This window comes from Lagenorhynchus albirostris, chromosome 2 (genome assembly GCF_949774975.1).
Source record: "Lagenorhynchus albirostris chromosome 2, mLagAlb1.1, whole genome shotgun sequence".
NCBI classification, from domain to species: domain Eukaryota; kingdom Metazoa; phylum Chordata; class Mammalia; order Artiodactyla; family Delphinidae; genus Lagenorhynchus; species Lagenorhynchus albirostris.
This window is the reverse complement of record NC_083096.1, coordinates 21,304,491-21,331,290: the sequence shown is the minus strand read 5'-3', so window position 1 is coordinate 21,331,290 and position 26,800 is coordinate 21,304,491. Positions and strand designations below refer to the sequence as shown.

At 42.4% G+C, this 26,800-nt stretch overlaps 1 protein-coding gene across 4 annotated transcripts in view; it reads left to right on the top strand.

The window, feature by feature from the left end:
* TP53BP2 (tumor protein p53 binding protein 2) overlaps window positions 1-26,800 on the top strand; it is a 66,664-nt gene that overhangs the window by 14,480 nt on the left and 25,384 nt on the right. The window contains exons 1-4 of one of the 4 annotated variants that reach the window (XM_060127467.1): window positions 8,100-8,170; window positions 13,152-13,237; window positions 13,735-13,848; window positions 17,980-18,062. In XM_060127467.1, coding sequence (XP_059983450.1) covers window positions 13,761-13,848; window positions 17,980-18,062 — 171 coding nt within the window. In that variant the 5' untranslated portion in view covers window positions 8,100-8,170; window positions 13,152-13,237; window positions 13,735-13,760. Of the gene's footprint in view, window positions 1-8,022; window positions 8,171-13,151; window positions 13,238-13,734; window positions 13,849-17,979; window positions 18,063-26,800 lie in introns of those variants that run through there. The other 3 variants (XM_060127458.1, XM_060127486.1, XM_060127476.1) reach the window with 3 other exon arrangements.

Below are 26,800 nucleotides of genomic sequence, written 5' to 3'. Positions count from 1 at the left end.
TTTTTAGTATATTCACAAGGTTATTACCACTAATTCCAGAACATTTTTATCACCCCAGAGAGAAACTCCATCCTCCAGAGTCACTCCCTATTCTGCCTGCCCCCCAGCCGCTGCTAAACATTTATCTAGCTTTTGTCCCTATGGATTTGAATTCTCTGGATGTTTCTTTTTGTGTCTGGCTTCTGTCACTTAGCATAATGTTCCCAAGGTTCATCTACGTGTAGTATGCCTCAGTACTTCATTCCTTTTATGGCTGAATAATATTCCATTCTAATGGACATTTAAGATATATTTCTTGATTGTTTATTTTTAGTCCCTGGCTAAAGTTAAGGCAGTATGGTAACCCTAGAAAAGTATTGTCAGACAGATATTTATTTGCCTTACATATCTCACAGCAAGGGCCCAGGGAATAAAAATGGTACTTTATGTTTATCTTACTAATTTCACTATTGATTCCTTATAAAATCAATTTTAGGGCTTCCCTGGTGGTGTAGTGGTTGAGAGTCCGCCTGCAGGGGACACGGGTTCGTGCCCCGGTCCGGGAGGATCCCATGTGCCGCGGAGCGGCTGGGCCCGTGAGCCATGGCCGCTGAGCCTGCGCGTCCGGAGCCTGTGCTCCGCAATAGGGGAGGCCACAACAGCGAGAGGCCCGCGTACCGCAAAAAAAAAAAAAAAAAAAAAAAAAATCAATTTTATTATCCAAGTGATGTTTAATCATTCTAGAAAACTTAATCATAGATAAGCTCCCCCAAATTTATTTCTTAATCTTATCACCAAGGCATAACTACTGTTAATTTGGTGAATTTAATTCCAGGCCCTTTTTTTTTCTTTGCATGTATTACATGTATGTATGCACGTATATTTTCCCAGTTGTATAGTAAGATATGGTGAATACTGTTTTGTAATAAAACAATACATAACTGACACATTTTTGAAAGTTTTGCTCTTTGTGCTTTTTCCTTCTAAAATGTTTCGGTATCAGATGCTGAAAACTTCTAAGATTTAGCAGTTTTATTTTTTATCATTAAAGATCATGAATTCTTGGCCACAGTTGTTTTCAGAAGGACTTGATAGAATAGGCTAAAATTTCTTTCTTTAGTAAGTTTTCGACATGCTGATAAAACTGCTTCATCAAAATGAAATAAAAACAGCTTCATCTTGTTTTATTTTTTAGGTAATTAAATTACATTTTGAAGAATTCTTTTATCTTTTGTAGCACAGTACACTTATGAAACAAAGATGAAAGGAAAGTAGCAATATAAAGAGCATGTGTGCCTACTTTTTCTCAGGTTAACATGATAGATTAGTTTAACCAGCCCTCTGTTTTGACCCTCTTCTCTTTTTTCTTTACATTCTTCTTTTATTTTTTTTAATATTCTTTTCTATTATGGTTTATCCCAGGAGATTGGATATAGTCCCCTGTGCTATACAGTAGGACCTTGTTGTTTATCCATTCTAAGTGTAATAGTTTGCATCTACTAACCCCAAACTTCCAGTCCATCCCTCCCCCCACCCCGCCACTTGACAACCACATCTTTTTTCTTTTTTGTTCCTTTTCCAAGTAAAGTTAAGAAGAGAATTGATACTTATTGAGAAAATGCCCGTTTCACTTTCTCTATAAAATTTGAAGTAGTTATAAATTACCAGTAAAGCCCATAATTGTGGGCAGATGATAATGAAAAGATTTAAAATTATAAGTGATATATAAATGCAAGTGATATTTAACCTTTATAACTTGGGGACATACTTAAAGTCTATAAATTTAAAGATGGGTGAAGTGAGTTTTAAAGGTTGATTTCAAATGCTTTGTGTTCTAATCAGAATTTTCTAGGGGGAAGTGTAGCAGTTATAGGTATTATGGCCATCAGGAGCAGCTGGGCCCGGTGGGTGGTCCCTCTCCCCCACCCCTTCTCTGGTGTGGATGGGAAGACACTTGCTCTCAGCTGCACATGAGCTGTCATACTGTCATGGCTCAAAGACACCTCTTCCAGCTATATCGCTGTCACCATGCTGTGGTGTCCAATTAAGAAATCTTCAAAATAAAGGTAAACTATCTTTGTAACTTAAAAAGTAAAATCACTACAACAAAGAAAATAAGTGAGAACGGGACTGCTTTGGCCAAGCCTAGCATGAAGTGTTTGTGGGTTCTCCGGACGCAGATCACCGCTGGGCAGTCTAGGGAGCAGGCAGTGGCTAGAGATACAGATTCAGCATCACCCACATCATTTCCTCTTGACTGGATCATTCCATCCATTAAAGTGTCCTGTAAAAACTCCATGTTGAAATAAAGAAGAAACAAAGCACCCCTTTCACTCTGTCTCCTTCCATCTGTGGCTCCGTTTTTTCCGTCTTTCTGTTCTGAGTCTCTGCATCCTTCCTTCAGGTTCTCAGCCTGTCTCAGCCAGGCCTTCAATCTCATTCCTCAGCGCTGGTCAAGGCGCCCAGCAGCCTCTGTCTTGCTGAGCCTGGGGACCGGTCCTCAGCTCTCATTTCTGAGATCTGTAAGCTTCATCTGAAGCACTGTCTTTACTTGGTCTCTGGTACTCCACACTCCTTTGGGTTTCTTTCTGGTTTTTTTATGGATGGATCTTTCCCAGTCCTTTGCTGGATCCTTGTTCTCTGTAGGACTTCTGGACGAGACCCCTGACTTGTGGGCCCTTCCCCAGCTCGTTCCACCTTCCTCATCTCAGTAAGTCACACTACTCTTAACTCCGTTGCTTAGACACCAAATCCACGTTCACTCTTAATTTCTCTCTACACTCACATCCCATATTCTGTCCATTAAGCCAGTCTTGCTGGCTCTGCTTCAAAATATAACCCCAATCCAGCCATTTTTCACTACCTTTGCTGTTACCTGCAGTCTGTGCTACCATTATATCTCATTTTATGTGCTACATTTCCTCTTAATTGGTCTTCCGTGCCTGTCCCCCTGTAGTCTATTCATATAGTAGCCAGAGTGATTTTTTAAAAAATGACATAAAAATGACTTCAATACCCTGTTCAGAATCCTCCAGTGACTTCTTTTTTTTTAAAAATTTGAGATATGATTTACGTACCACCATTTTGAAGTATCCAATTCGGTGTTTTTTAGTGTGTTTACAAGATGGTGCAACCATCACCACTAATTCCAGAACATTCTCATCACCCCAAAAAGAAGCCCTGTACCTCTGAGCAGTCACTCCCCCAGCCCTGGCAACCACTAATCCACTTTTTGTCTCTAATGATTTGCCTCCAATGGTCTCTTAGATTAAAATCCAAATTCCTTGCTCTGGCCTTTGAACAGTGGTTCTCAGCTTGTGGTTTCCAGGGCAGCAGGTACCAGCATCACGTGGCAGCTCGTTAGAAATGCAGCATCTCAGTCCCCATCCTAGATCTACTGAATCAGAAGCTCTGAAGATGGGACCTAGCCATCCATAGTTAAAGACCCTCTCTCCGCACCACATCTCGAGGACCAGTGGCCTCTAAGGTCTTGCATCATCTGGACTCTTTGAAATGATCTCCTATAATCCTTTCCTCTTGCTCTCTCTACAGTGACCTTCCTCTTCCACAGATGTGACAAACTTGATTCCTCCTCAGGGCCTTTACATTTGCTATTTCCTCTGCTTGGGATATTCTTTTCCTATATCGTGTGTTCTCATTCTGTTTCGATTGTGGCTCAAGGACCCTCTCTAACCACATAGAGGTTGAAGTAATTGAGTTTGAGCATGGCCTGTCTCTACCCTGCTTTATGCCCCAGGAGGTTGACTTCTATAAGCCACATAAATGGCCTCCCTTGCCGTCCGACTTCTAGTTGGGTTTATCCAGTGGGGAGTGGTAGGATGGATGATATAAGAAGAAGGGAGCCAGGTTGGGGTATTTATTCCTCTGGGCTGGCTGAGTCCTCTCCACGCAGCGTGCTCTCTCTCTCTCTTGAATTTTGTGCTGTGTGCTATAATAACTATTTAGTGAGGATGATTTCTACATTAGAACTTAAACCATAAAATAGATGGCCTATAGGGAATTCCCTGGTGGTCCAGTGGTTAGGGCTCAGTGCTCTCAATGCCGAGGCCCCATGTTTGATCCCTGGTTGGGGAACTAAAATCCCACAAGCTGGGCGGTGTGGCAAAAAGAAAAAAAACAAAAATAGATGGCCTATATATCTTTCATGAATGAAAAGAATGTTGAAACAGAAGTAGGAGGACGTAGCATGATGTAAGCTTGAAGAAATGAGGAGAGGAAGCTAATTTCTGTCAGTGCGTGTAGCTGTGCTGTATACTATCTGCTCTACCATCTGTCAATACCCGAGGGAACACTTACTCTGAAAATAAATCAGAGGTGAATCTGTCAAGTGCAGTAACAGCTACTGGACGTATTCATTCATAAACACACACTTATTGTGTGCTTGTCACAGACCAGGCACAGATCAAGGGGCCGAGGATATTGTATGGAACAGAAAAAGCCCTGGACTTCGTGGAGCTTATGTTCTAGCAGGGAAGACAGATATTAAAAGCAAGTGAAATAAATATAATATTTGGTATGATGGCCACTGTGCCAAGGAGAGACAGTGGAGGCGCACGTGTGAGCACGGTGGTGGGATTTTAGGCGGGATGGCCAGGGCAGGCCTCTCTGGGAAGGCAGTGTTGGAGTATAAAGCCCTGGGGAGGTGAGGGGGCAGGCCGTGCCGGCACACAGGGAAGAACATTTGTTGGGGAAGGTCATTAAGAAGGCGTGACCACAGGTTTGACCTGCAAGCTGGACCCCGGCTTGGAGGCCGTGCACTCACTTTCCTGTCCTTGGAATGTGCGCTCCACCTGCCTTCCCCCGAGCTCGAAGCTGCCCAAGGACGCAGCCTGGAGACTGAACCCAGGTAAAGCCTCTCCATAAGCTTTTTTTTTTAAAAAAAATTTAATTTATTTATTTAATTTATTTATTTTTGGTTGCATTGGGTCTTCGTTGCTGTGCACGGGCTTTTCTCTGGTTGCTGCGAGCGGGCCTACTCTTCATTGCGGTGAGCGGGCTTCTCATTGCGGAGCACGGGCTCTAGGCACACGGGCTTCAGTAGTTGTGGCACGTGGGGTCAGTAGCTGTGGCTCGCGGGCTCTAGAGCGGAGGCTCAGTAGTTGTGGCGCACGGGCTTAGTTGCTCTGTGGCATGTGGGATCTTCCCAGACCAGGGCTCGCACCCGTGTCCCCTGCATTGGCAGGCGGATTCTTAATCACTGTGCCACGAGGGAAGTCCCCCCTCATTAGCTTTTAATGCTCTTAAATTTAAACATATTCATCCAGATTTTTTTTTTTTTTGGTCCTTAGTGGGAGGATCGTTTGAATAAGGTGCTGTTGTCTTATGTAATAGCCTTTTATTTGTTGATACAGTATGTTTCGTATATATACTGTATATTAAATATTTCTGTAATTTAATAAATGCCTCTAGGTCTCATATTTACGAAGAAAACAGTTACTGTGTTTGAAGTGTTGAACTTCAAAGAAAGTATTGGTGTGGGTAGGAACACTGAGGAGGAGCACAGTTTAGTACTGAAGTGTAAATTATTTATCTCTCTCGTTAAATGCACTGTATATGTATCTAGAGCAGCAGCAGGGTGGAAACCTGTGTTCATTTTGTGGAACAGTTTGAAAGTGTTGACTAAGTTGAGGCCTAGAACTATGTATCTATCTTTATGTAGCACAGTTGATCAGAATGTGAAGAACCTGATAACAGCGTGAAAGCTTCTGAGCTCATCCTGGCAAATTCTAGTTTTGATTTTATATATTTTACTGTTTCAACATTATCCACTTAAACTCTTTTTTTTCTGGGTTACCCTCTAGCTGTAATTGTTTCTAGTTTTGGGGGTTACTTTCTATGCTACACATGTTCATGTGAGTTAAAGGGTTTTGGTTGCAGGAAGTGGAGACTTGGCTTACTTTAAGAACTCATGGTTTTAGTGCAGGGAGGAGGTGGGAAGCCCCCGGGGGCTGAGCCTGCTGACCCAGTGGGCCGTCTTCTCTTACGCATGTTGTCTTCTCCCCTTACTTGGACCGGATCCTTGAGGCACCCAGTCTGCTGTTTTAGCCAGTTTCCGTCATAGTTTCCATGAGGCACTGCCTTCCCCCTCCTTCCCCCCTTACCCCACCCCCCCCTGCAAAAATAAAAAAAGAAGAGCCTAATGCATCTGTCTCACCTGGGGGTAATGGGCAGCGAGGTTTAAGCTGGATGGGAAGCTGTGTGGCTGACTGTTGGCAGGTGCTACAGCTGTCGTATGATGTCCTTGTGTCAGTGTGGTCACAGTGCAGATCCTACTCATTCTGCTTTGTTAGAGCCTTAAAACCCCAATTTCCCCCAGTGTTTGGCATAGTCTCATTAATTATTTTTACAGAATGTATAATGGCCCATCAAGTTCATGTTTCACAGGCTTTGTATTCTCTTTGATTAGAGTTATTTTCACAGGATAAATTCTCACAGTGGGATTACGCTTTCAAGTTGTCTGGTGTTTTTTTTTGTTTATTGTTTTGTTTTATCCTGATACACACTAATCTTCCCGGCATAGGTCCTCACTGAGTGAGTGAGCATGGGAGTGTGCTGACTTGCATTGCCGCCATCAATTTGTTTGTTGATTCACTCAGTTTCTTCAGTACTGGGAGTTAACAACGGTTTTTTTGTTTGGGTTATTTTTGGTTATTTAATAGGTATGAAAACTTGTGTTCCTTTTTTTAATTGTCATGCATTTTTATTTATTTTTTTTAAACTTGAATTCTTTAGTTGCAGTGTCTTTAAGATGCAGTATTGGGCTTCCCTGGTGGCACACTGATTAACAATCCGCCTGCCAATGCAGGGGACATGGGTTTGAGCCCTGGCCCGGGAAGATCGCACATGCCGTGGAGCAACTAAGCCCGTGCGCCACAACTACTGAGCCTGAGCTCTAGAGCCTGCAAGGCACAACTACTGAGTCCACGTGCCACAACTACTGAAGCCCGCGCGCCTAGAGCCTGTGCTCCACAACAAGAGAAGCCACGACAATGAGAAGCCCGTGCACCGCAACAAAGAGTAGCCCCTGCTCACTGCAACTAGTGAAAGCCTGCGCGCAGCAACGAAGACCCCACAATAAATAAATAAATAAATAAAACTCACTAGCAGTCTTTCTCCCAGTAAAAGTAGATACTGCATCTTTTCTTTTTTATTTATTTATTTATTTTTGCGGTACGCGGGCCTCTCACTGTTGTGGCCTCTCCCGTTGCGAAGCACAGGCTCCGGAGGCACAGGCTCAGCGGCCGTGGCTCACAGGCCCAGCTGCTCTGTGGCATGTGGGATCTTCCTGGACCGGAGCACAAGCCCGTGACCCCTGCATCGGCAGGCGGACTCTCAAACACTGCGCCACCAGGGAAGCCCTGCATCTTTTCTTTTTATAAAAAAAGACATCCCCACCCTCAGAAGCAACACATGTTTTGTTCTTGTGTATCCTTCCCAAGAGAGGCTTTGCATAAGTGTGTGTGTGTGTGTGTGTGTGTGTGTGTGTGTGTGCGTGTGTGAGATCATCGTCCCCTGATCATCTTCACAGGATTGATAAGAAGATCTATTTGTAGTATGGGTCTGGCACATCATACTAAGAACTACATAAGTATTTGGTAAACAAATAACATGAATAAAATGTCAGAGGAAGACTTTTTTTTGGCCGTACCACAGGGCACGTGGGATCCCTGACCAGGCATTGAACCCATGTCCCCTGCATTGGAAGCAGGTAGTCTTTTAACCACTTGACTGCCAGGGAATTCCCAGAAGAAAATTTAATACGACCTTTTGTATGCACTGATTTGCCTGTGCTCCGGGGATCCCCAAGGGCTCTGCAGGCACTGCCAGGAGAGGGGGGCCGGTGTCCATTGGCCGAGCTCCAGGTCCCTCCCTTCCTCAGGCCAGGGAACAGCCAGACGGTCCTGTTGTGCATTTGCACTTCACCTGAGACCATCTGGGGAAAGGAATCCGAGGTGAGTAGAAAGTGACCAGCACCAGTGTAGACAGTACTGATAACTGTTGTGTTTCTCCTTTTGTTTCCAGATGTTTCTTACCGTGTACCTCAGCAACAACGAGCAGCACTTCACGGAAGTCCCAGTTACTCCGGAAACCATCTGCAGGGACGTGGTGGATCTTTGCAAAGAACCTGGCGAGAGCGATTGCCACCTGGCTGAAGTGTGGTGCGGCTCCGGTATGCGTGCTTCGGTCGTGCCGTCTTTCATTGTCATCGGTTTTAGACGAGGCGCTGTGTGCCGCACGCGTTTATGCGTGGAGAAACTGCGGGATAGGGTGTCCATCAGAGCTAGTATTCTCAGTCCAGTTCTGTGGCGACCTACAAAGTCTCTTTGCTGTTTTCTTTTTCTGCAGGACACCGTAGACACTCCAGTATAAAAGGTCAAAAGATAGGCAGCTGATACACAGGGTGGAAGCTTCTGGGGTGTTATGGTAAAATGTATAGCGCTCACAAGTGTTTCTTGTACGCTTAAGCTGCACTTAATTAGGAATTTGAGGTGTCCTGACTGTTTTGCCCTCTCTGAGGTTCTGTAGGTTTTTCGGGAAAGCTCTTCGGCGTTGAGTTACTGTGGTGGCAGGAGACATAGGCATTATTGTAAGCCTTGACATCAACCCCCTTACTTAGTTCTTTGGAGCCCTGAAATGGGACAGCCTGGTTTCTTTTTGGCCCCTTAGGAGTTTGTAGATGCGGGAATAAGTTTTCAGGATTTCTGCTTTGTTTCTGTACAGCCTGGGTGAGCTCCCACTGTTTCCTTTTTCTCCCCTGGGGGTGCAGTGTCCCAGCACGAGTTTCCCACTGTGTTCATTGCATTCACACCGGTCATGGTGTGTGACTCCAGCTGGGCGTCCGCTGCTTCCCAGGCCAGTCCTCTTACTCATCTCCCGTTGACTTCCCTACAGCTGTGTGTTCAGGAAGGTCTTCTGCACTCTCCCCGAATTGCTTACTTCACATAGGAGCTAGATTAGACCAGTCCCATAAAGAAACCCAAGTGATCCTTTTTAAATAAAAATCTGATAGTTCGGGCTTCCCTGGTGGCGCGGTGGTTGAGAGTCCGCCGGCCGATGCAGGGGACGCGGGTTCGTGCCCCGGTCCGGGAAGATCCCACATGCCGCGGAGCGGCTGGGCCCGTGAGCCATGGCCGCTGAGCCTGCACATCCGGAGCCCGTGCTCCGCAACGGGAGAGGCCGCAACAGTGAGAGGCCCGCGTACCGCAAAAAAAAAAAAAAAAAAAAATCTGATAGTTCGACTTTCCTGTTTAAACCCTTTGATGGCTTTCTCTTCTACTTAGAATAAAATCCAAAGTCTTGATCTGAGATTGTGAGGTCTTTGATGTCATCTGGAACCATTTTCCTCCTTGCCTGCCTCCTGCAGCTATTTTATATTCCTGGATAAACAACGCTCTTTCCCGCCTTAGAGCCAGTGGCGGCAGCTGTTCGCTCTGCCTCTATTGCTCTCCCTCCGGATTTTGTCATTGCCGGTTCCCTCTGGTCATTGGGATTGCAGCTAAAACACTGCCTCCTCGGAGGTGCTTCTCCCGAGCTTCCTACTAAAGCAGGCATGAGGTTCTCTGTTTTACAGCTCCATCCTGATTTGATCCTCTGCGTGAGGTGTGTCCGGTGTTTTGTGTGTGTTTATTAGTTTATTGCCTCTTTAATCCCCGTAGCCTCACACACACGCACAAGAATGTAAACTCCCTAAGAGCAGAGACCTGCTTGTCTTGTTCCTTGCTGCACCCCAGCTCAGAGGGAGTGCTCGATAAATATTTACTGAATGAATAAATGAGCTTCTCGTTGCTCTGGTGGCCTCCTTGCATTCTGCAAATTACTTTCCCAAGATGATTGAAACCACGCATTGTGAGCTTCCTCGGTTTCCTTCCTCTGTACTTACCTCAGGTTTCTCTGCATGTGTGCCTACCCTTCTGGCTGATTTTCTTAGAGCAAGAAGGGTTCTTTCACTTTGCCAAGGCTCACTCTCTGAGTTGAAACTTTTTTTTTTTTCTGGGAGCCTGGCATGGTCTCCTTGTTTTTGATTATTGATGGAATTCTTTTATTTATTTTAATGAATTTATTTATTTATTTATTTATGGCTGCATTGGGTCTTCGTTGCTGCGCTCAGGCTTTCTCTAGTTGCGGTGAGCAGGGGCTACTCTTCATTGCGGTGCGCAGACTTCTCATTGCGGTGGCTTCTCTTGTGGAGCATGGGCCCTAGGCACGTGGGCTTCAGTAGTTGTGACACACAGGCTCAGTAGTTGTGGCTCGCAGGCTCTAGAGCGCAGGCTTAGTTGTGGCGCACAGTGTCACAACTGTGGCGCACAGTTGCTCCGTGACATGTGAGATCTTCCCGGACCAGGGCTCGAACCCGTGTCCCCTGCATTGGCAGGCGGATTCTTAACCACTGCGCCACCAGGGAAATCCCGTCAATTTTTTAAAAAATTATTTATTTATTTATTTGGTTGCGCCCGTCTTAGTTGCGGCAGGCGGGCTCCTTAGTTGCAGCACGTGGGCTCCTTAGTTGTGGCTTGCCAGCTCCTTAGTTGTGCCACGTGAATTCTTAATTGCAGCATGCATGTGGGATCTAGTTCTCTGACCAGGGATTGAACCCGGGCCCCCTGCATTGGGAGTGCAGAGTCTTATCCACTCCACCACCAGGGAAGTCCCCCCCGAATTTTTTTTTAAGTGTCTTATTGAACAGCTGTCTTTTTCCTTACTGATGTGAAATGTCACTTTGAATTCTTGTTATGTCTTATATGAAGTTATGTTTCTATAAGCTTTATAGTCAGTTACTTTTATTGTTTTCTTCTAGTTTTATGATAGGACCAAACAGTTTTAATTACTATAGTTTTATAAAAGGTTTGGTATTGTAAGGCAAGTGCTTATTTCATTGTTATCCTGTAGTATTCTTGTGTATTTTCTTTTTCAGATATGTTTTAGAATTACCTTGAAATGTTCCATGAAAAATTCTTTGGGGCTTCTGATTGCTTACAGTGAATTCATAATTCATTTGAGGGTTGTTTGTATGGTGTGATTAAGATCAAGGTCTTAGGTATCAAAATCTTGTCTCTTTCATTTACTAGCTTTATAACTTCAGACAAGGTACTTAATCTCAGTAGTCCTCAAGTGTTTTCCCTGCATAATTGGGATAATAATTGAATTTATTGCATAGGATTGTGTGAGGATCCCAGGAGCTGACATTTGAAGGGGGTTTAGCATAGCCCCTGTTAGCATAGCACTTAATGTTAGCTCTCAGCAAGTAATAGCTGTTATGTTTTCAACTCCTCCTTTTTTGCTGTAAATTGTTCAAGGTGCCCCATTTTAAAAATAGTACATTTGGACTTCCCTGGTGGCATGGTGGTTAAGAATCCGCCTGCCAGTCCAGGGAACACGGGTTTGAACCCTGGTCCGGGAAGATCCCACATGCCATGGAGCAGCTAAGCCCGTGCGCCACAACTACTGAGCTGGCGCTCTACAGCCACAACTACTGAGCCCGTGTGCCACAACTACTGAAGCCTGCGTGCCTAGAGCCTGTGCTCCGCAACAAGAGAAGCCACCGCAATGAGAAGCCCGCACACCACAATGAAGAGTAGCCCCCGCTCGCCACAACTAGAAAGCCCGTGTGCAGCCAAAAATAAATAAATGAATAAGTAAAATTTTAAAAATAAACATAATAAATTTGTTGCTTCCACTTTGTTAGCTTCTCAAGTTTCCCATTTCCTTTAACTGACAGTCTTTCAAAATATGTAGCTTTTATTTGCCATCTCCATTTCCTTACTCCCCACTCATTTGTTTGCTAAGAGAACGTTTCTTGGATTCCTATAATGTACTAGGAACTGTGCTTGATTGTGAGGAATAGAGAGATGAAAGTGTCCTGCCTTCAAGTAAAAGCAGGAATCAGCAGACATTTATCATACAGTGCGATGACTGCAGGAATAGATGGATGTGCTCCATCTGCAGAAGGAGAAAAGAGTGATGGGGACAGTTCTCAATGCTAGGAATGGCTTGTTCCAAGTCACATAGGCACGGATGCCAGGACAAGGGGATTGGTGTGGTCAGAGCATGGGGTGAATAGGCGGCTTTGAGACCCTTTGAAGTGTATTTCAGCGTTTGCTGGCCTAAGCCTGATTTTTTGTCGTCATAGGCCATCAGGACCTTAGCTCCTAGACCTTGTAAGACGGTCCAACCCAGCGTGGACTGGAAGTTACTTCCCTTCCTTTGAATTCCCTCTTTGCTTATGGAACCTGGGGATTTCACTTCTTTTGAAATAAAGTGTGTGTGTGTGTGTGTTTTTGGTTTTTTTGTGAGGAGGTGGAGGGTCTGCTGAGAGTTTCTTTTGGGAGGGTGTCTACTCAGCTATGGGTGTTTCCTTTTGTGGGGTGGTCTTAGTTAGAATTTCCCCAGTTTAGAGGAGAGAGGGGTATCTGTGTCAACTCAGTATGTCAAGAACCAGAGATGTACTTCGTTGCAACCGAGCAGATTAAGTTCAGGGCTTAGTTCACAGAATTGGCTGCTGAACCCTTGGCTGCCCCATTCTCTGCCCGTGTTGTTTATTTAAGGTACTCAGATAGTGTCTTTGATTACTGACAAGTGCATTGAGTTTTCTTAGGCTGTTTCAACTTTCTTATATTAAAAATTATATCGATGTTACCGGAGTTCTTTCATTTTAAACAGTTGCATCCTCAGGCAGTATATTTGGTTTTTATATCCAGATCCCTTAAGATTGGAAGATTTTTTTTTTTTTTTGGCTGCGTTGGGTCTTCATTGCTGCACGCAGGCTTTCTCTACTTGCGGCAAGAGGGGGCTACTGTTCGTTGCGTTGCATGGGCTTCTCATTGCGGTGGCTTCTCTTGTTGTGGAGCACAGGCTGTAGGTGCACGGGCTTCAGTAGTTGTGACACGTGGGCTCAGTAGTTTTGGCTCGCGGGCTCCAGGGCGCAGGCTCAGCAATTGTGGTGCACGGGCTTAGTTGCTCCGTGACATGTGGGATCTTCCTGGACCAGGGCTTGAACCCGTGTCCCCTGCATTGGCAGGCGGGTTCCTAACCACTGCGCCACCAGGGAAGCCCTCAAGATTGGAAGATTTTTTGAGGGGAGCTTAAGATATCTGGTTTCTCCTAAAGTTCCCATTTATTAGGGTATTTATCTATGCCCTTCTTTTTGTCTCTAGAAAAGTTCTGACAACTGGCAGTCTCATCGGAAGAAGGGCCAAAGAAGCATATTTTCAGGGCAGTAAAGAGGCTTTTGTTTGGAAATGCAAGTGTCTGATTTTTTTTTTAACGTAGTTTATAAAATTGTAATTAAAAAAAGCAATAGACAGTAAGACTACACTATTTAGAAAGCTGTTTTTTAATGTTTCATGTGTATACTTAGAGAATCATAGAGCCATTAGAGTTAGAAGGGACCTCAGAGACTGTCCTATGGAATAGATGACAGGGGCTTTGGAACCCGCAGAGCTTCCCAGCCTGCCTGTGGCTAGTGAGGGGCCGCTGAATTAGACTCCTGAGCTCCTGCTCGCAGCCTGGATCCAGTCCTCCCCCCAGTACTCCACCCACGCTTGACCCTGATCATATGGGTGGAAAGCTGGTGATGCTTCATTTTCTAAAAAAAAAAAAAAAAAGGTGTAAGATGCTAAGTAACTTCTGCATTCATAATGCATAATTTGCATGAAGGATAGACAGTAAATGATATGTTCGTCTTTCTTTTTACCTGCAGATAACATGATTTGTACCTCATTTATTCGTTTCTTTTAGAACGTCCAGTTGCTGATAATGAGCGAATGTTTGATGTCCTGCAACGGTTTGGAAGTCAGAGGAGTGAAGTTCGGTTCTTCCTTCGCCATGAACGCCCCTCTGGCAGGGACATTGGTAGGTAGCATCCTATCAGTCATAACAAAGATCTGAAGTTTTATTTCATGCTCGGGTGTAGCACGTGATCAGGAGCCAGGTAATTTGGGGAGTAAGTGAGAGGTAAGGAAGTGGGAACAGCGAGGATAGACAGCTCCTCTAAGCCCTGACTGGGGGGTGGGGAGAAAGGGGTGTGGTTCAGTTTGTTCTGTTTTCTTGGAAGATGGGAAAAGTTTGGCGACAGTTTTTAATGTGGGTGGGAAGGAAAGAGTCAGTAGAGCAGCGGGTTGAAATACAAGGAGGAGGAATGCTCGATGGGCAAGTCAGCCAGTGGGAGGTGGCGGGGAAGGGTCTCTCTTCCATTATTTATTTATTTATTATTTTTAAAATTTATTTTTAACATCTTTATTGGAGTATAATTGCTCTGCAATGGTGTGTTAGTTTCTGCTTTATAACAAAGCGAATCAGCTATACATATACATATATCACCATATCTCCTCCCTCTTGCGTCTCCCTCCCACTCTCCCTATCCCACCCCTCTAGGTGGTCACAGAGCACCGAGCTGATCTCCCTGTGCTATGCGGCTGCTTCCCACTAGCCCTCTATTTTACATTTGGTAGTGTATATATGTCCATGCTAGTCTCTCACTTCATCCCAGCTTCCCCTTCCCTGCCCCCCGCCCCTGCTGTGTCTTCAAGTCCGTTCTCTAAGTCTGCGTCTTTATTCTCTCTTCCATTTTAACTGGGTGGAAGGGAAACTTTGCAGATGCAGGTAAATGTGTGCTCCCTGTGGGAGCAGTGGGAGGGTCTTCTCATCTGAGAACATTTGTTTTCTCTGAGATAGGAGGCACAGCCGTGTGAAAGTGATGGTTGGAGCCATGGTGGAGAACAGGAGAGAGTGCTGCTGGGGGACCAGGGTCCCCCTGGAGGCCAGTTGAGACTAGAGACCAGGAGACCATGGGTGATTTTTTTCCCCAGTGATGCTCTGCAGCCCAGAGGGTTGTAAGAGGAGATGGTTGGATTGACCCAAGGTTGGGGTTTGACCAGACCAGTTCAGTGGAGTCAGTGGGACAGGGAAGACGAGGATGTTGGTGAGATGACGTCTAAGCTGGGTGGGGGCGAAGTGAAGGCAGGGGGGCTGCAGGGCAAGAGCAGACCAGTGCTAAGGAACTGCACGTCTCAGATTCATGCACAGGTGCAGTGAGAGGAAATTATGGTCAAAAAGTAGAAAGTCTGAATTTAAGATTTCAGGGGTAGAGCACCTCTAGGTGACGTGGTCCTGCACCGGGCCATGAAATGATCCTGAATTAGAGAGGAGGTAGGAGGCCACGGATCCTAGAGGTGAGCTTTTGGGTGGTAAGGTCATCCAGCATGAAGGCAGGACTTGGAGTGGGGAGAACAGGGGGGTCGGGTGGTCACATCTGCGGTGACTGAGGGTTGTGACCAGAGTTTATAGATGACAGTGAGGAGAGGGTAGAAGGTAATACGTGAAGGTGGAGAAATAGTGGGCTGAAAGCAGCCCTTAGACATCGGGACACAGCTATCCCTGTGACCCTGGAGATCTCATAGGACATGGGAGAAAAGGGCAGTTTCAGGTCTGAGATCTGTGGGGAAACTTTGTTCTCAGTGGGAAACCACTGGCCGGAGCATGATTACTAGGTGTTTCTAAAAATGTTGGAACTTTTAAAATGGAAGGTTTGTGACTTCAGTATGTGTGTAATTCTTGGGAGTAAGAATGTCGGTAACAGAGGTTAATTATTAGGTGTCACAGAATCTCAGTTTTATTCCTTTAGTACAGATGTCCACATGGTACCCAGCAATTAGACATTCAGACCGTGGGGGACCCCAGAATTGACTTAGTCTGGCCTCTTACTCTACAGATGAGAAAGGCTGATACTCAGGGGTTAAATGACTTGTCAGAGGCCACGTCCCTAGAGGCAGAGGCAGGAGTGGAACCTGAGTCACTTCAGCCAGGCTGGCTCACAGGCCTTTCAGTGTCTCTGGTGTCTGTAATTTTATTTTAAATAAGCATGCATTTTTTCTTTTTCCCTAAAGCAGCCTTCTTTTTTGTGGTTTTAAGTTGGCATCTGCATCTTATTTTTATTTTGTTCTTTGTTTACAGTACTGCATACATCTTCTTTTAGTAAATTAGATGAATTTTCCCCGTTGATCTACTAGTTCAAATATCTTTCTCTATCGTACCGGGTAAATTATTAAACAGCCTCTCAATAGTGCAGTACGCAGTTTCAGTGTGTCTGTAATGTGAGAAATATAATCTGAAGATAAAGACGCTGTTTTCACATTGTTGCAAAACACCAGTGCCACATAGTGTCGAAACTGGGATAAAACAGGATTGCTGTTCAGTGTCAGCCTTTGTGGTGTAGACTTCTAGATTACAGATTAGGAGACTGTTACTGTATTCTTTTTCCAGTTTAACTAGGACCTGTGACCCAAAATGTATATGACATTAATTTAAAAACTCTTGCTTTTTACTCTGATTATGTAACTGAACATGCCAAGGAGAAACTGGTGGAGTGCTCTTTCTTTGAGGCAGCAAAGAAAGCAGTTATTCCTAAGTGATAGATTTTTTTTTTTTCTTCTACGGAAATATTGTCACAGGTTACCTGAGCTGTTTTGTCAGAGAATTGAACAGTATTTAAAAGTAGGGCTTCCCTGGTGGCGCAGTGGTTGAGAGTCCGCCTGCCGATGCAGGGGACACGGGTTCGTGCCCCGATCCGGGAAGATCCCACGTGCCGCGGAGTGGCTGGGCACCTGAGCCATGGCCGCTGAGCCTGCGCGTCCGGAGCCTGTGCTGTGCAATGGGAGAGGCCACAACAGTGAGAGGCCCGCGTACCGCAAAAAAAAAAAAAAGTAAAGCTAACTCATTGGAGTTAGATGTAAGTGTGGTACGTGGCCCTGAGGATAGACATATTTATTTACTGGAAATTTGTGCTAAGCTTCCAGGCAGGTATAATAGAGATTTGATTCAAAAGAAATTTTAATCTAAAACCTCTTGGGAGATAATTTAATAAATTTTCTAACTTCTGGGAAGTACAGGTCTAAGCTTAATTTCACATATTTAAGAAATTCTCTTTGATATTGTTTCTTATAATTTATCAGTTTAAGACTGTTTTCCCTTCATGATGCTTTAAGTGGTACTGAGAGACCCATATATTCGGGCTTGAAAAATTCTTTTTAGCCAAAAAAGCAGAATGCACAGTGTTTTCCAATTAGTACTTTCCCAAGCTAAGAAAATGGAATTTTTTTTACTTAAATAAATGGGGAAATACTTGATAATACTTCGGAATTATCGCAAAATGACCAAATGTTCGAAATGCCACTTGTTCTGTTTTCATTTGCTTCCTTCCCGTGTAAGGTACAAACTCTTTAACGAGTACAAGGATGGGTTGATTTAATTTTCACTTTTATTTCTTTCAATGAAACTATTCCCAATTTCACTGCTGAGTAGCTAAATAGAGAACTGGGAGGAGCCACTTAAGCAAACGGTGTGAATGACCCGTAATCAGAAGTACATGTATTTTCTTAACTTCGCCTCCTGTGGTATCTGACGCATGGGAATGGTTAGCATGTGACATTTTCTAGTGCCTTTTTTTTTTTTTTTTTTTTTTGCGGTACGCGGGCCTCTCACTGCTGTGGCCTCTCCCGTTGCGGAGCACAGGCTCCAGACGCACAGGCTCAGCGGCCATGGCTCACGGGCCCAGCCGCTCCGCGGCATGTGGGATCTTCGCGGACCGGGGTGCATCGGCAGGCGGACTCTTAACCACTGCGCCACCAGGGAAGCCCTGTAATACTGACTATTTATTCACCATTCCAAGTAAGGTTTTCCAGAACAGGCTGAATTACAGCTTTTTTTTTTTTTTTTTTTTTTTTGCGGTATGCGGGCCTCTCACTGTTGTGGCCTCTCCCGTTGCGGAGCGCAGGCTCCGGATGTGCAGGCTCAGCGGCCATGGCTCACGGGCCCAGCGGCTCCGCGGCATGTGGGATCTTCCCGGACCGGGGCACGAACCCGTGTCCCCTGCATCGGCAGGCGGACTCTCAACCACTGCGCCACCAGGGAACTGAGAAATGAACTGGGACTTAAAATATCTGTCAACTCTAGTGTTAATGCCTGCTTTCTGAATTTTGTGCCTAGTGAGCGGACCAAGGTCTCAGGATCCAAGTTTAAAAAGAAATGGTGTAAAAGTTCCAGGTGAACATCGGAGAAAGGAGAATGGCGTAAGTGATCATTGTTACCCATGCCATGTATGGACCACAGTGATACTGCTTTTTTAACCTTTAAATCTCATTCACTGTTACTTTGTTTTTCAGTGGGTTATTAAGGATGGCCCTTTTTAAAAGGCCTATTTTAAATTTATTTCTTCAAAAACGGTTAATTTTAATGATCTCCACGTGGCTGTCGAAATAATTCAAATGCTGAATGTACCCTAAATTCAGAACAAAACAGATGTTGAGCAGGTTGGGGGAAGTGTCTGTTTTTTTGGTGATTTTATTTGTTGCCGTCGTTTTTAGCGATTAATGATATATTAATACTCCTGCTACTGCATATGAATTTTAGCAGGTATCCTTGGGATTCCTTGTAGGCATTTTCTTTTCAGAGCTTAGACTTTTTAATACTGTTAAGGATTAGCTAAATTACCTCTCTCCAACCTACATTTGCTTCTACTCTGCCTTTCCCCATATTCTTTGTTTTTCCCCCCAAAATTCTTCCTGTTTCTCTTCTCTGATCTCATTTTTATCTTACAGTGAAGAAAGGTTGATATGACGATAACAGAAATGGTCTCAACCATTAACAGGATTTCAGTGCATCTTGACACATCTTATCACTGGTTTTTTAATTTTTTATTTGTTTTTTCGGCCACGCAGCATGCGGGATCGTAGTTTCCCGACCAAGGATCGAACCCATGCCCCCTGCACTGGAAATGCAGAGTCTTAACCACTGGACTACCAGGGAAGTCCCATCACTGGGTTGTTAAAAAACATCTTGATAGAAGTATAATTGTCATATAATAAACTGCACATATTTCAGGTATACAATTTGATAAGTTTTGACATATGTGTACACCTGTGAAGCCATTACCATAATCAAGCTAATGAACATATCCATCACCCCCTCCCCCCCAAAAAAAGTTTCCTTACGTCCTTCTGTAATCCTTTCCTTCTTGCCTCCCTCCCCATCCTCAGGGAACTGCTAGCAAGTCTCCTTTCTGTTACTACAAATTAGTTATATTTTCTAGAATCTAGGATAAATGGAGCCATCCAGTATGTACTCTTTTTGTCTGAATTTACTCAGGATAATTATTTTGAGATTAATCCATTTTGCTGTGTGTATCAATAGTTGATTCCTTTTTATTGCTGAGAGATACTTCATTGTCTGGTTACACCACTCCTTATCCATTCATCTGTTGATGGACATTTGGGTTGTTTCCAGTTACTCCATATCAAGCTACAGTGAATATTTGGGTACACATCTTTGTATGGACATATACTTTTATTTCTCTTGGGTGAATACTTAGGAGTGGAATGGTTGGGTCGTTTGGTAGATGTATGTTAACTTTTTTTTTTTAACATCTTTATTGGAGTATAATTGCTTTACAGTGGTGTGTTGTATGTTAACTTTTAAAAAGCTGCCAGAGTGTTTTCCAAAGTGATTGTTTTATTTTACATTCCCCACCAGAGAGTTCTAGTTTTTCCACATCCTTGCCAACATTTGGTATGGTCATTCCTTTTCATTTTGGCAGTCTAATAGGTGTGTAGTGGTATTACATTGTGGTTTTAATTTGTATTTCTCTAATGGCTAATGATGTTGGGCATCTATCATGTGCTTACTTGCCATTTGTGTATTGTCTTTGGTGAAGTATTTGTTCACCTCTTTTGCTTAATTTTTTCTTTATTGGGTTGTTTACTTTCTTATTACTGAGTTTAAGGCTTCTTTATATATTCTGGATCCAAGTTTTTTATTACTTAGATGATTTGCAAATATTTTTCCCAGTCTATGACTTGTTCTTAATTTTAATACAGTATAATTGATCGGTTTAGAAGTTTTGTAGTTTTAGATTTTACATCTAAGTTTATGATCCATTTTGCAGTAACATTTGCATATGGTGTGAGAGTTAAAGTTCATTTTGTTTTTCATATATGGATAGCAGTTGTACAAGCAGTATTTGTTGAAAACACTAAACTTTCTCCACTCAATTGCCTTTTTTTCTAAAATCAATTACCCCATAGACGTGTGGGTCTATTTTTGTACTCTGTGTCCTGCACAATTGATCTATTTATCTATCATGATGTCAGTAACACACTGTGTTGGTTACTGAAACATGGTAAGTCTTGAAGTCAGGTAGTGTATGTTTTCAACTGCATTCTTTACAAAGGTTTGGCTATTGTATGTCCTTTGCACTTCCATATGGAATTTTAGAATTTGGTTGTCAGTTTATACAAAAAAAGCCTGCTGGGATTTTGGTTGGGATTCTGTTGACTCTGTAAGTCAGTTTGGGAAGAATTGCCGTCTTGACAGTATTGAGCTTTCCGGTTCATGAGCTCCACTTCGCCCTTTATTCAAGCCTTCTCTCTCTCAGCCAGGTTTTGAAGTTTTCAGTGTGCAGATCTGGCACATCTTCTGTTAATTTATTCCTAAGTGCTTCATGTTTTTTATGCTATTGTTAATGGTATTAAAAATATTTTCTTCAGTTTCTGGTTGTTGCTAATATAGAGAAATATAATTGATTTTGCCATATTGATGTTTTATCCTGCATTCTTGCTAAATAAATTATTCTCGTAGCTTTTTTGTAGATTCCATAGGATTTTCTTCATAGATGATTGTGTTGTCTTTGTGTAAAGACAGAAAAGAAACTTTTTTTTTTTACATCTTTATTGGAGTATAATTGCTTTACAATGGTGTGTTAGTTTCTGCTTTATAACAAAGTGAATCAGTTGTACATATACATATGTTCCCATATCTCCTCCCTCTTGCGTCTCCCTCCCTCCCGCCCTCCCTATCCCACCCCTCCAGGCGGTCACAAAGCACCGAGCTGATCTCCCTGTGCTATGCGGCTGCTTCCCACTAGCTATCTACCTTACGTTTGGTAGTGTATATATGTCCATGCCTCTCTCTCACTTTGTCCCAGCTTACCCTTCCCCCTCCCCATATCCTCAAGTCCATTCTCCAGTAGGTCTGTGTCTTTATTCCTGTCCTACCCCTGGGATCTTCATGACATTTTTTTTCCCTTAAATTCCATATATATGTGTTAGCATACGGTATTTGTCTTTCTCTTTCTGACTTACTTCACTTTGTATGACAGACTCTAGGTCCATCCACCTCATAACAAATAGCTCAACTTCATTTCTTTTTATGGCTGAGTAATATTCCATTGTATATATGTGCCACATCTTCTTTATCCATTCATCTGATGATGAACACTTAGGTTGTTTCCATCTCCTGGCTATTGTAAATAGAGCTGCAATGAACATTTTGGTACATGACTCTTTTTGAATTATGGTTTTCTCAGGGTATATGCCCAGTAGTGGGATTGCTGGGTCGTATGGTAGTTCTATTTGTAGTTTTTTAAGGAACCTCCATACTGTTCTCCATAGTGGCTGTACCAATTCACATTCCCATCAGCAGTGCAAGAGTGTTCCCTTTTCTCCACACCCTCTCCAGCATTTGTTTCCAGATTTTTTGATAATGGCCATTCTGACTGGTGTGAGATGATATCTCATTGTAGTTTTGATTTGCATTTCTCTAATGATTAATGGCGTTGAGCATTCTTTCATGTGTTTGTTGGCAGTCTGTATATCTTCTTTGGAGAAATGTCTATTTAGGTCTTCTGCCCATTTTTGGATTGGGTTGTTTGTTTTTCTGTTATTGAGCTGCATGAGCTGCTTGTAAATTTTGGAGATTAATCCATTGTCAGTTGCTTCATTTGCAAATATTTTCTCCCATTCTGAAGGTTGTCTTTTGGTCTTGTTTATGACCTTGCTGTGCAAAAGCTTTGAAGTTTCATTAGGTCCCATTTGTTTATTTTTGTTTTTATTTCCATTTCTCTAGGAGGTGGGTCAAAAAGGATCTTGCTGTGATTTATGTCATAGAGTGTCCTGCCTATGTTTCCCTCTAAGAGTTTGATAGTTTCTGGCCTTACATTTAGGTCTTTAATCCATTTTGAGCTAATTTTTGTGTATGGTGTTAGGGAGTGATCTAATCTCATACTTTCACATGTACCTGTCCAGTTTTCCCAGCACCACTTACTGAAGAGGCTGTCCTTTCTCCACTGTACATTCCTGCCTCCTTTATCAAAGATAAGGTGACCATATGTGCGTGGGTTTATCTCTGGGCTTTCTATCCTGTTGCATTGATCTATCTTTCTGTTTTTGTGCCAGTACCATACTGTCTTGATTACTGTAGCTTTGTAGTATAGTGTGAAGTCAGGGAGCCTGATTCTTCCAGCTCCGTTTTTCATTCTGAAGATTGCTTTGGCTATTCGGGGTCTTTTGTGTTTCCATACAAATTGTGAAATTTTTTGTTCTACTTCTGTGAAAAATGCTAGTGGTAGTTTGATAGGGATTGCATTGAATCTGTAGATTGCTTTGGGTAGTACAGTCATTTTAACAATGTTGATTCTTCCAATCCAAAAACATGGTATATCTGTCCATCTATTTGTATCACCTTTAATTTCTTTCATCAGTGTCTTAAAATTTTCTGCATACAGGTCTTTTGTCTCCTTAGGTAGGTTTATTCCTAGATATTTTATTCTTTTTGTTGCAGTGGTAAATGGGAATGTTTTGTTGATTTCACTTTCAGATTTTTCATCATTAGTGTATAGGAATGCCAGAGATTTCTGTGCATTAATTTTGTATCCTGCTACTTTACCAAATTCATTGATTAGCTGTAGTAGTTTTCTGGTAGCATCTTTAGGATTCTCTATGTATAGTATCATGACATCTGCAAACAGTGACAGCTTTACTTCTTCTTTTCCTATTTGTATTATTTTATTTCCTTTTCTTCTCTGATTGCTGTGGCTAAAACTTCCAAAACTATGTTGAATAAGAGTGGTGAGAGTGGGCAACCTTGAATTGTTCCTGATCTTAGTGGAAATGGTTTCAGTTTTTCACCATTGATGATGATGTTGGCTCTGCGTTTGTCATGTATGCCCTTTATTATGTTGAGGAAAGTTCCCTCTATGCCTACTTTCTGGAGGGTTTTTATCATAAATGGGTGTTGAGTTTTGTTGAAAGCTTTCTCTGCATCTATTGAGATGATCATATGGTTTTTCTCCTTCAATTTGTTAATATGGTGTATCACATTGATTGATTTGCGTATATTGAAGAATCCTTGCATGCCTGGAATAAACCCTGCTTGATCATGGTGTATGATCCTTTTAATGTGCTGTTGGATTCTGTTTGCTAGTATTTTGTTGAGGATTTTTGCATCTTTGTTCATCAGTGATATTGGCCTGTAGTTTTCTTTGTGACATCTATGTCTGGTTTTGGTATCAAGGTGATGGTGGCTTCGTGGAATGACTTTGGGAGTGTTCCTCCCTCTGCTATATTTTGGATGAGTTTGAGAAGGATAGGTGTTATCTCTTCTGTAAATGTGTGATAGAATTCACCTGTGAAGCCATCTGGTCCTGGGCTTTTGTTTGTTGGAAGATTTTTAATCACAGTTTCAATTTCAGTGCTTGTGATTGGTCTGTTCATATTTTCTATTTCTTCCTGATTTAGTCATGGCAGGTTGTGCATTTCTAAGAATTTGTCCATTTCTTCCAGGTTGTCCATTTTATTGGCATAGAGTTGCTTGTAATCATCTCTGATTATCCTTTGTATTTCTGCATTGTCAGTTGTTACTTCTCCTTTTTCATTTCTAATTCTATTGATTTGAGTCTTCTCCCTTTTTTTCTTGATGAGTCTGGCTAATGATTTATCAATTTTGTTTATCTTCTCGAAGATCCAGCTTTTAGTTTTATTGATCTTTGCTATCGTTTCCTTCATTTCTTTTTCATTTATTTCTGACGTGATCTTTATGATTTCTTTCCTTCTGCTAACTTTGGGGTTTTTTTGTTCTTCTTCCTCTAATTGCTTTAGGTTCAAAGTTAGGTTGTTTATTTGAGATGTTTCCTGTTTCTTAAGGTAGAATTGTATTGCTATAAAATTCCCTCTTAGAACTGCTTTTGCTGCATCCCATAGGTTTTGAGTCGTCGTGTCTCCATTGTCATTTGTTTCTAGGTATTTTTTGATTTCCTCTTTGATTTCTTCAGTGATCACTTCGTTATTAAGTAGTGTATTGTTTAGCCTCCATGTGTTTGTATTTTTTACAGATCTTTTCCTGTAATTGATATCTAGTCTCATAGCGTTGTGGTCGGAAAAGATACTTGATACAATTTCAGTTTTCTTAAATTTACCAAGGCTTGATTTGTGACCCAAGATATGATCTATCCTGGAGAATATTCCATGAGCACTTGAGAAAAATGTGTATTCTATTGTTTTTGGATGGAATGTCCTATAAATATCAATTTAAGTCCATCTTGTTTAATGTATCATTTAAAGCTTGTGTTTCCTTATTTATTTTCATTTTGGATGATCTGTCCATTGGTGAAAGTGGGGTGTTAAAGTCCCTTACTATGATTGTGTTACTGTCGATTTCCCCTTTTATGGCTGTTAGTATTTGCCTTATGTATTGAGGTGCTCCTATGTTGGGTGCATAAATATTTACAATTGTTATATCTTCTTCTTGGATCGATCCCTTGATCATTGTGTAGTGTCCTTCTTTGTCTCTTCTAACAGTCTTTATTTTAAAGTCTATTTTGTCTGATATGAGGATTGCTACTCCAGCTTTCTTTTGGTTTCCATTTGCATGGAATATCTTTTTCCATCCCCTCACTTTCAGTCTGTATGTGTCTCTAGGTCTGAAGTGGGTCTCTTGTAGACAGCATATATATGCGTCTTGTTTTTGTATCCATTCAGCCAGTCTGTGTCTTTTGGTGGGAGCATTTAATCCATTTACATTTAAGGTAATTATCGATATGTATGTTCCTATTCCCATTTTCTTAATTGTTTTGGGTTTGTTATTATAGGTCTTTTCCTTCTCTTGTGTTTCTTTCCTAGAGAAGTTCCTTTAGCAGTTGTTGTAGAGCTGGTTTGGTGGTGCTGAACTCTCTCAGCTTTTGCTTGTCTGTAAAGGTTTTAATTTCTCCATCAAATCTGAATGAGATCCTTGCTGGGTAGAGTAGTCTTGGTTGCAGGTTTTTCTCCTTCATCACTTTAAATATGTCCTGCCAGTCCCTTCTGGCTTGTGGAGTTTCTGCTGAAAGATCAGCTGTTAACCATATGGGGATTCCCTTGTGTGTTATTTGTTGTTTTTCCCTTGCTGCTTTTAATATGTTTTCTTTGTATTTAATTTTTGACAGTTTGATTAATATGTGTCTTGGCGTGTTTCTCCTTGGATTTATCCTGTATGGGACTCTGTGCTTCCTGGACTTGATTAACTATTTCCTTTCCCATATTAGGGAAGTTTTCAACTATAATCTCTTCAAATATTTTCTCAATCCCTTTCTTTTTCTCCTCTTCTTCTGGTACCCCTATAATTCGAATGTTGGTGCGTTTAATGTTGTCCCAGAGGTTTCTGAGACCGTCCTCAGTTCTTTCCATTCTTTTTTCTTTATTCTGCTCTGCAGTAGTTATTTCCACTATTTTATCTTCCAGGTCACTTATCCGTTCTTCTGCCTCAACTATTCTGCTACTGATCCCATCTAGAGTATTTTTAATTTCATTTATTGTGTTGTTCATCGTTGCTTGTTTCATCTTTAGTTCTTCTAGGTCCTTGTGAAATGTTTCTTGCATTTTCTGTATTCTATTTCCAAGATTTTGTATCATCTTTACTATCATTGTTCTGAATTCTTTTTCAGGTAGACTGCCTATTTCCTCTTCATTTGTTAGGTCTGGTGGATTTTTATCTTGCTCCTTCATCTGCTGTGTGTTTTTCTGTCTTCTCATTTTGCTTATCTTACTGTGTTTGGGGTCTCCTTTTTGCAGGCTGCAGGTTTTGTAGTTCCCATTGTTTTTGGTGTCTGTCCCCAGTGGCTAAGGTTGGTTCAGTGGGTTGTGTAGGCTTCCTGGTGGAGGGGACTAGTGCCTGTGTTCTGGTGGATGAGGCTGGATCTTGTCTTTCTGGTGGGCAGGTCCACATCTGGTGGTGTGTTTTGGGGTGTCTGTGGACTTATTATGATTTTAGGCAGCCTCTCTGCTAATGGGTGGGGTTGTGTTCCTGTCTTGCTAGTTGTTTGGCATAGGATGTCCAGCACTGTAGCTTGCTGGTCGTTGAGTGAAGCTGGGTGCCGGTGTTGAGATGGAGATCTCAGGGAGATTTTCCCCATTTGAAATTCTGTGGTGCTGGGAGGTCTCTTGTGGAACAGTGTCCTGAAGTTGGCTCTCCCACCTCAGAGGCACAGCACTGACTCCTGGCTGCAGCACCTAGCGCCTTTCATCCACACGGCTCTGAATAAAAGGGAGAAAAAGTAGAAAGAAAGAAGGTAAAAGAAAATAAGGTAAAATAAAATAAAGTTATTAAAATAAAAAATAATTATTAAGAAAAATTAAAACAAAAAACAGACGGATAGAATCCTAGGACAAATGGTGAAAGCAGAGCTATATAGACAAAATCTCACACAGAAGCATACACATACACACTCACAAAAAGAGGAAAAGGGGAAAAATAATAAATCTTTTTTTTTTTTTTTTTGAAAAATAATAAATCTTGCTCTCAAAGTCTACCTCCTCAATTTGGGATGATTCGTTGTCTATTCAGGTATTCCACAGATGCAGGGTACATCAAGTTGATTGTGGAGATTTAATCCGCTGCTCTTGAGGCTGCTGGGAGAGATTTCCCTTTCTCTTCTTTGTTCGCATAGCTCCCGGGGCTCAGCTTTGGATTTGGCCCCGCCTCTGCGTGTAGGTCGCCGGAGGGT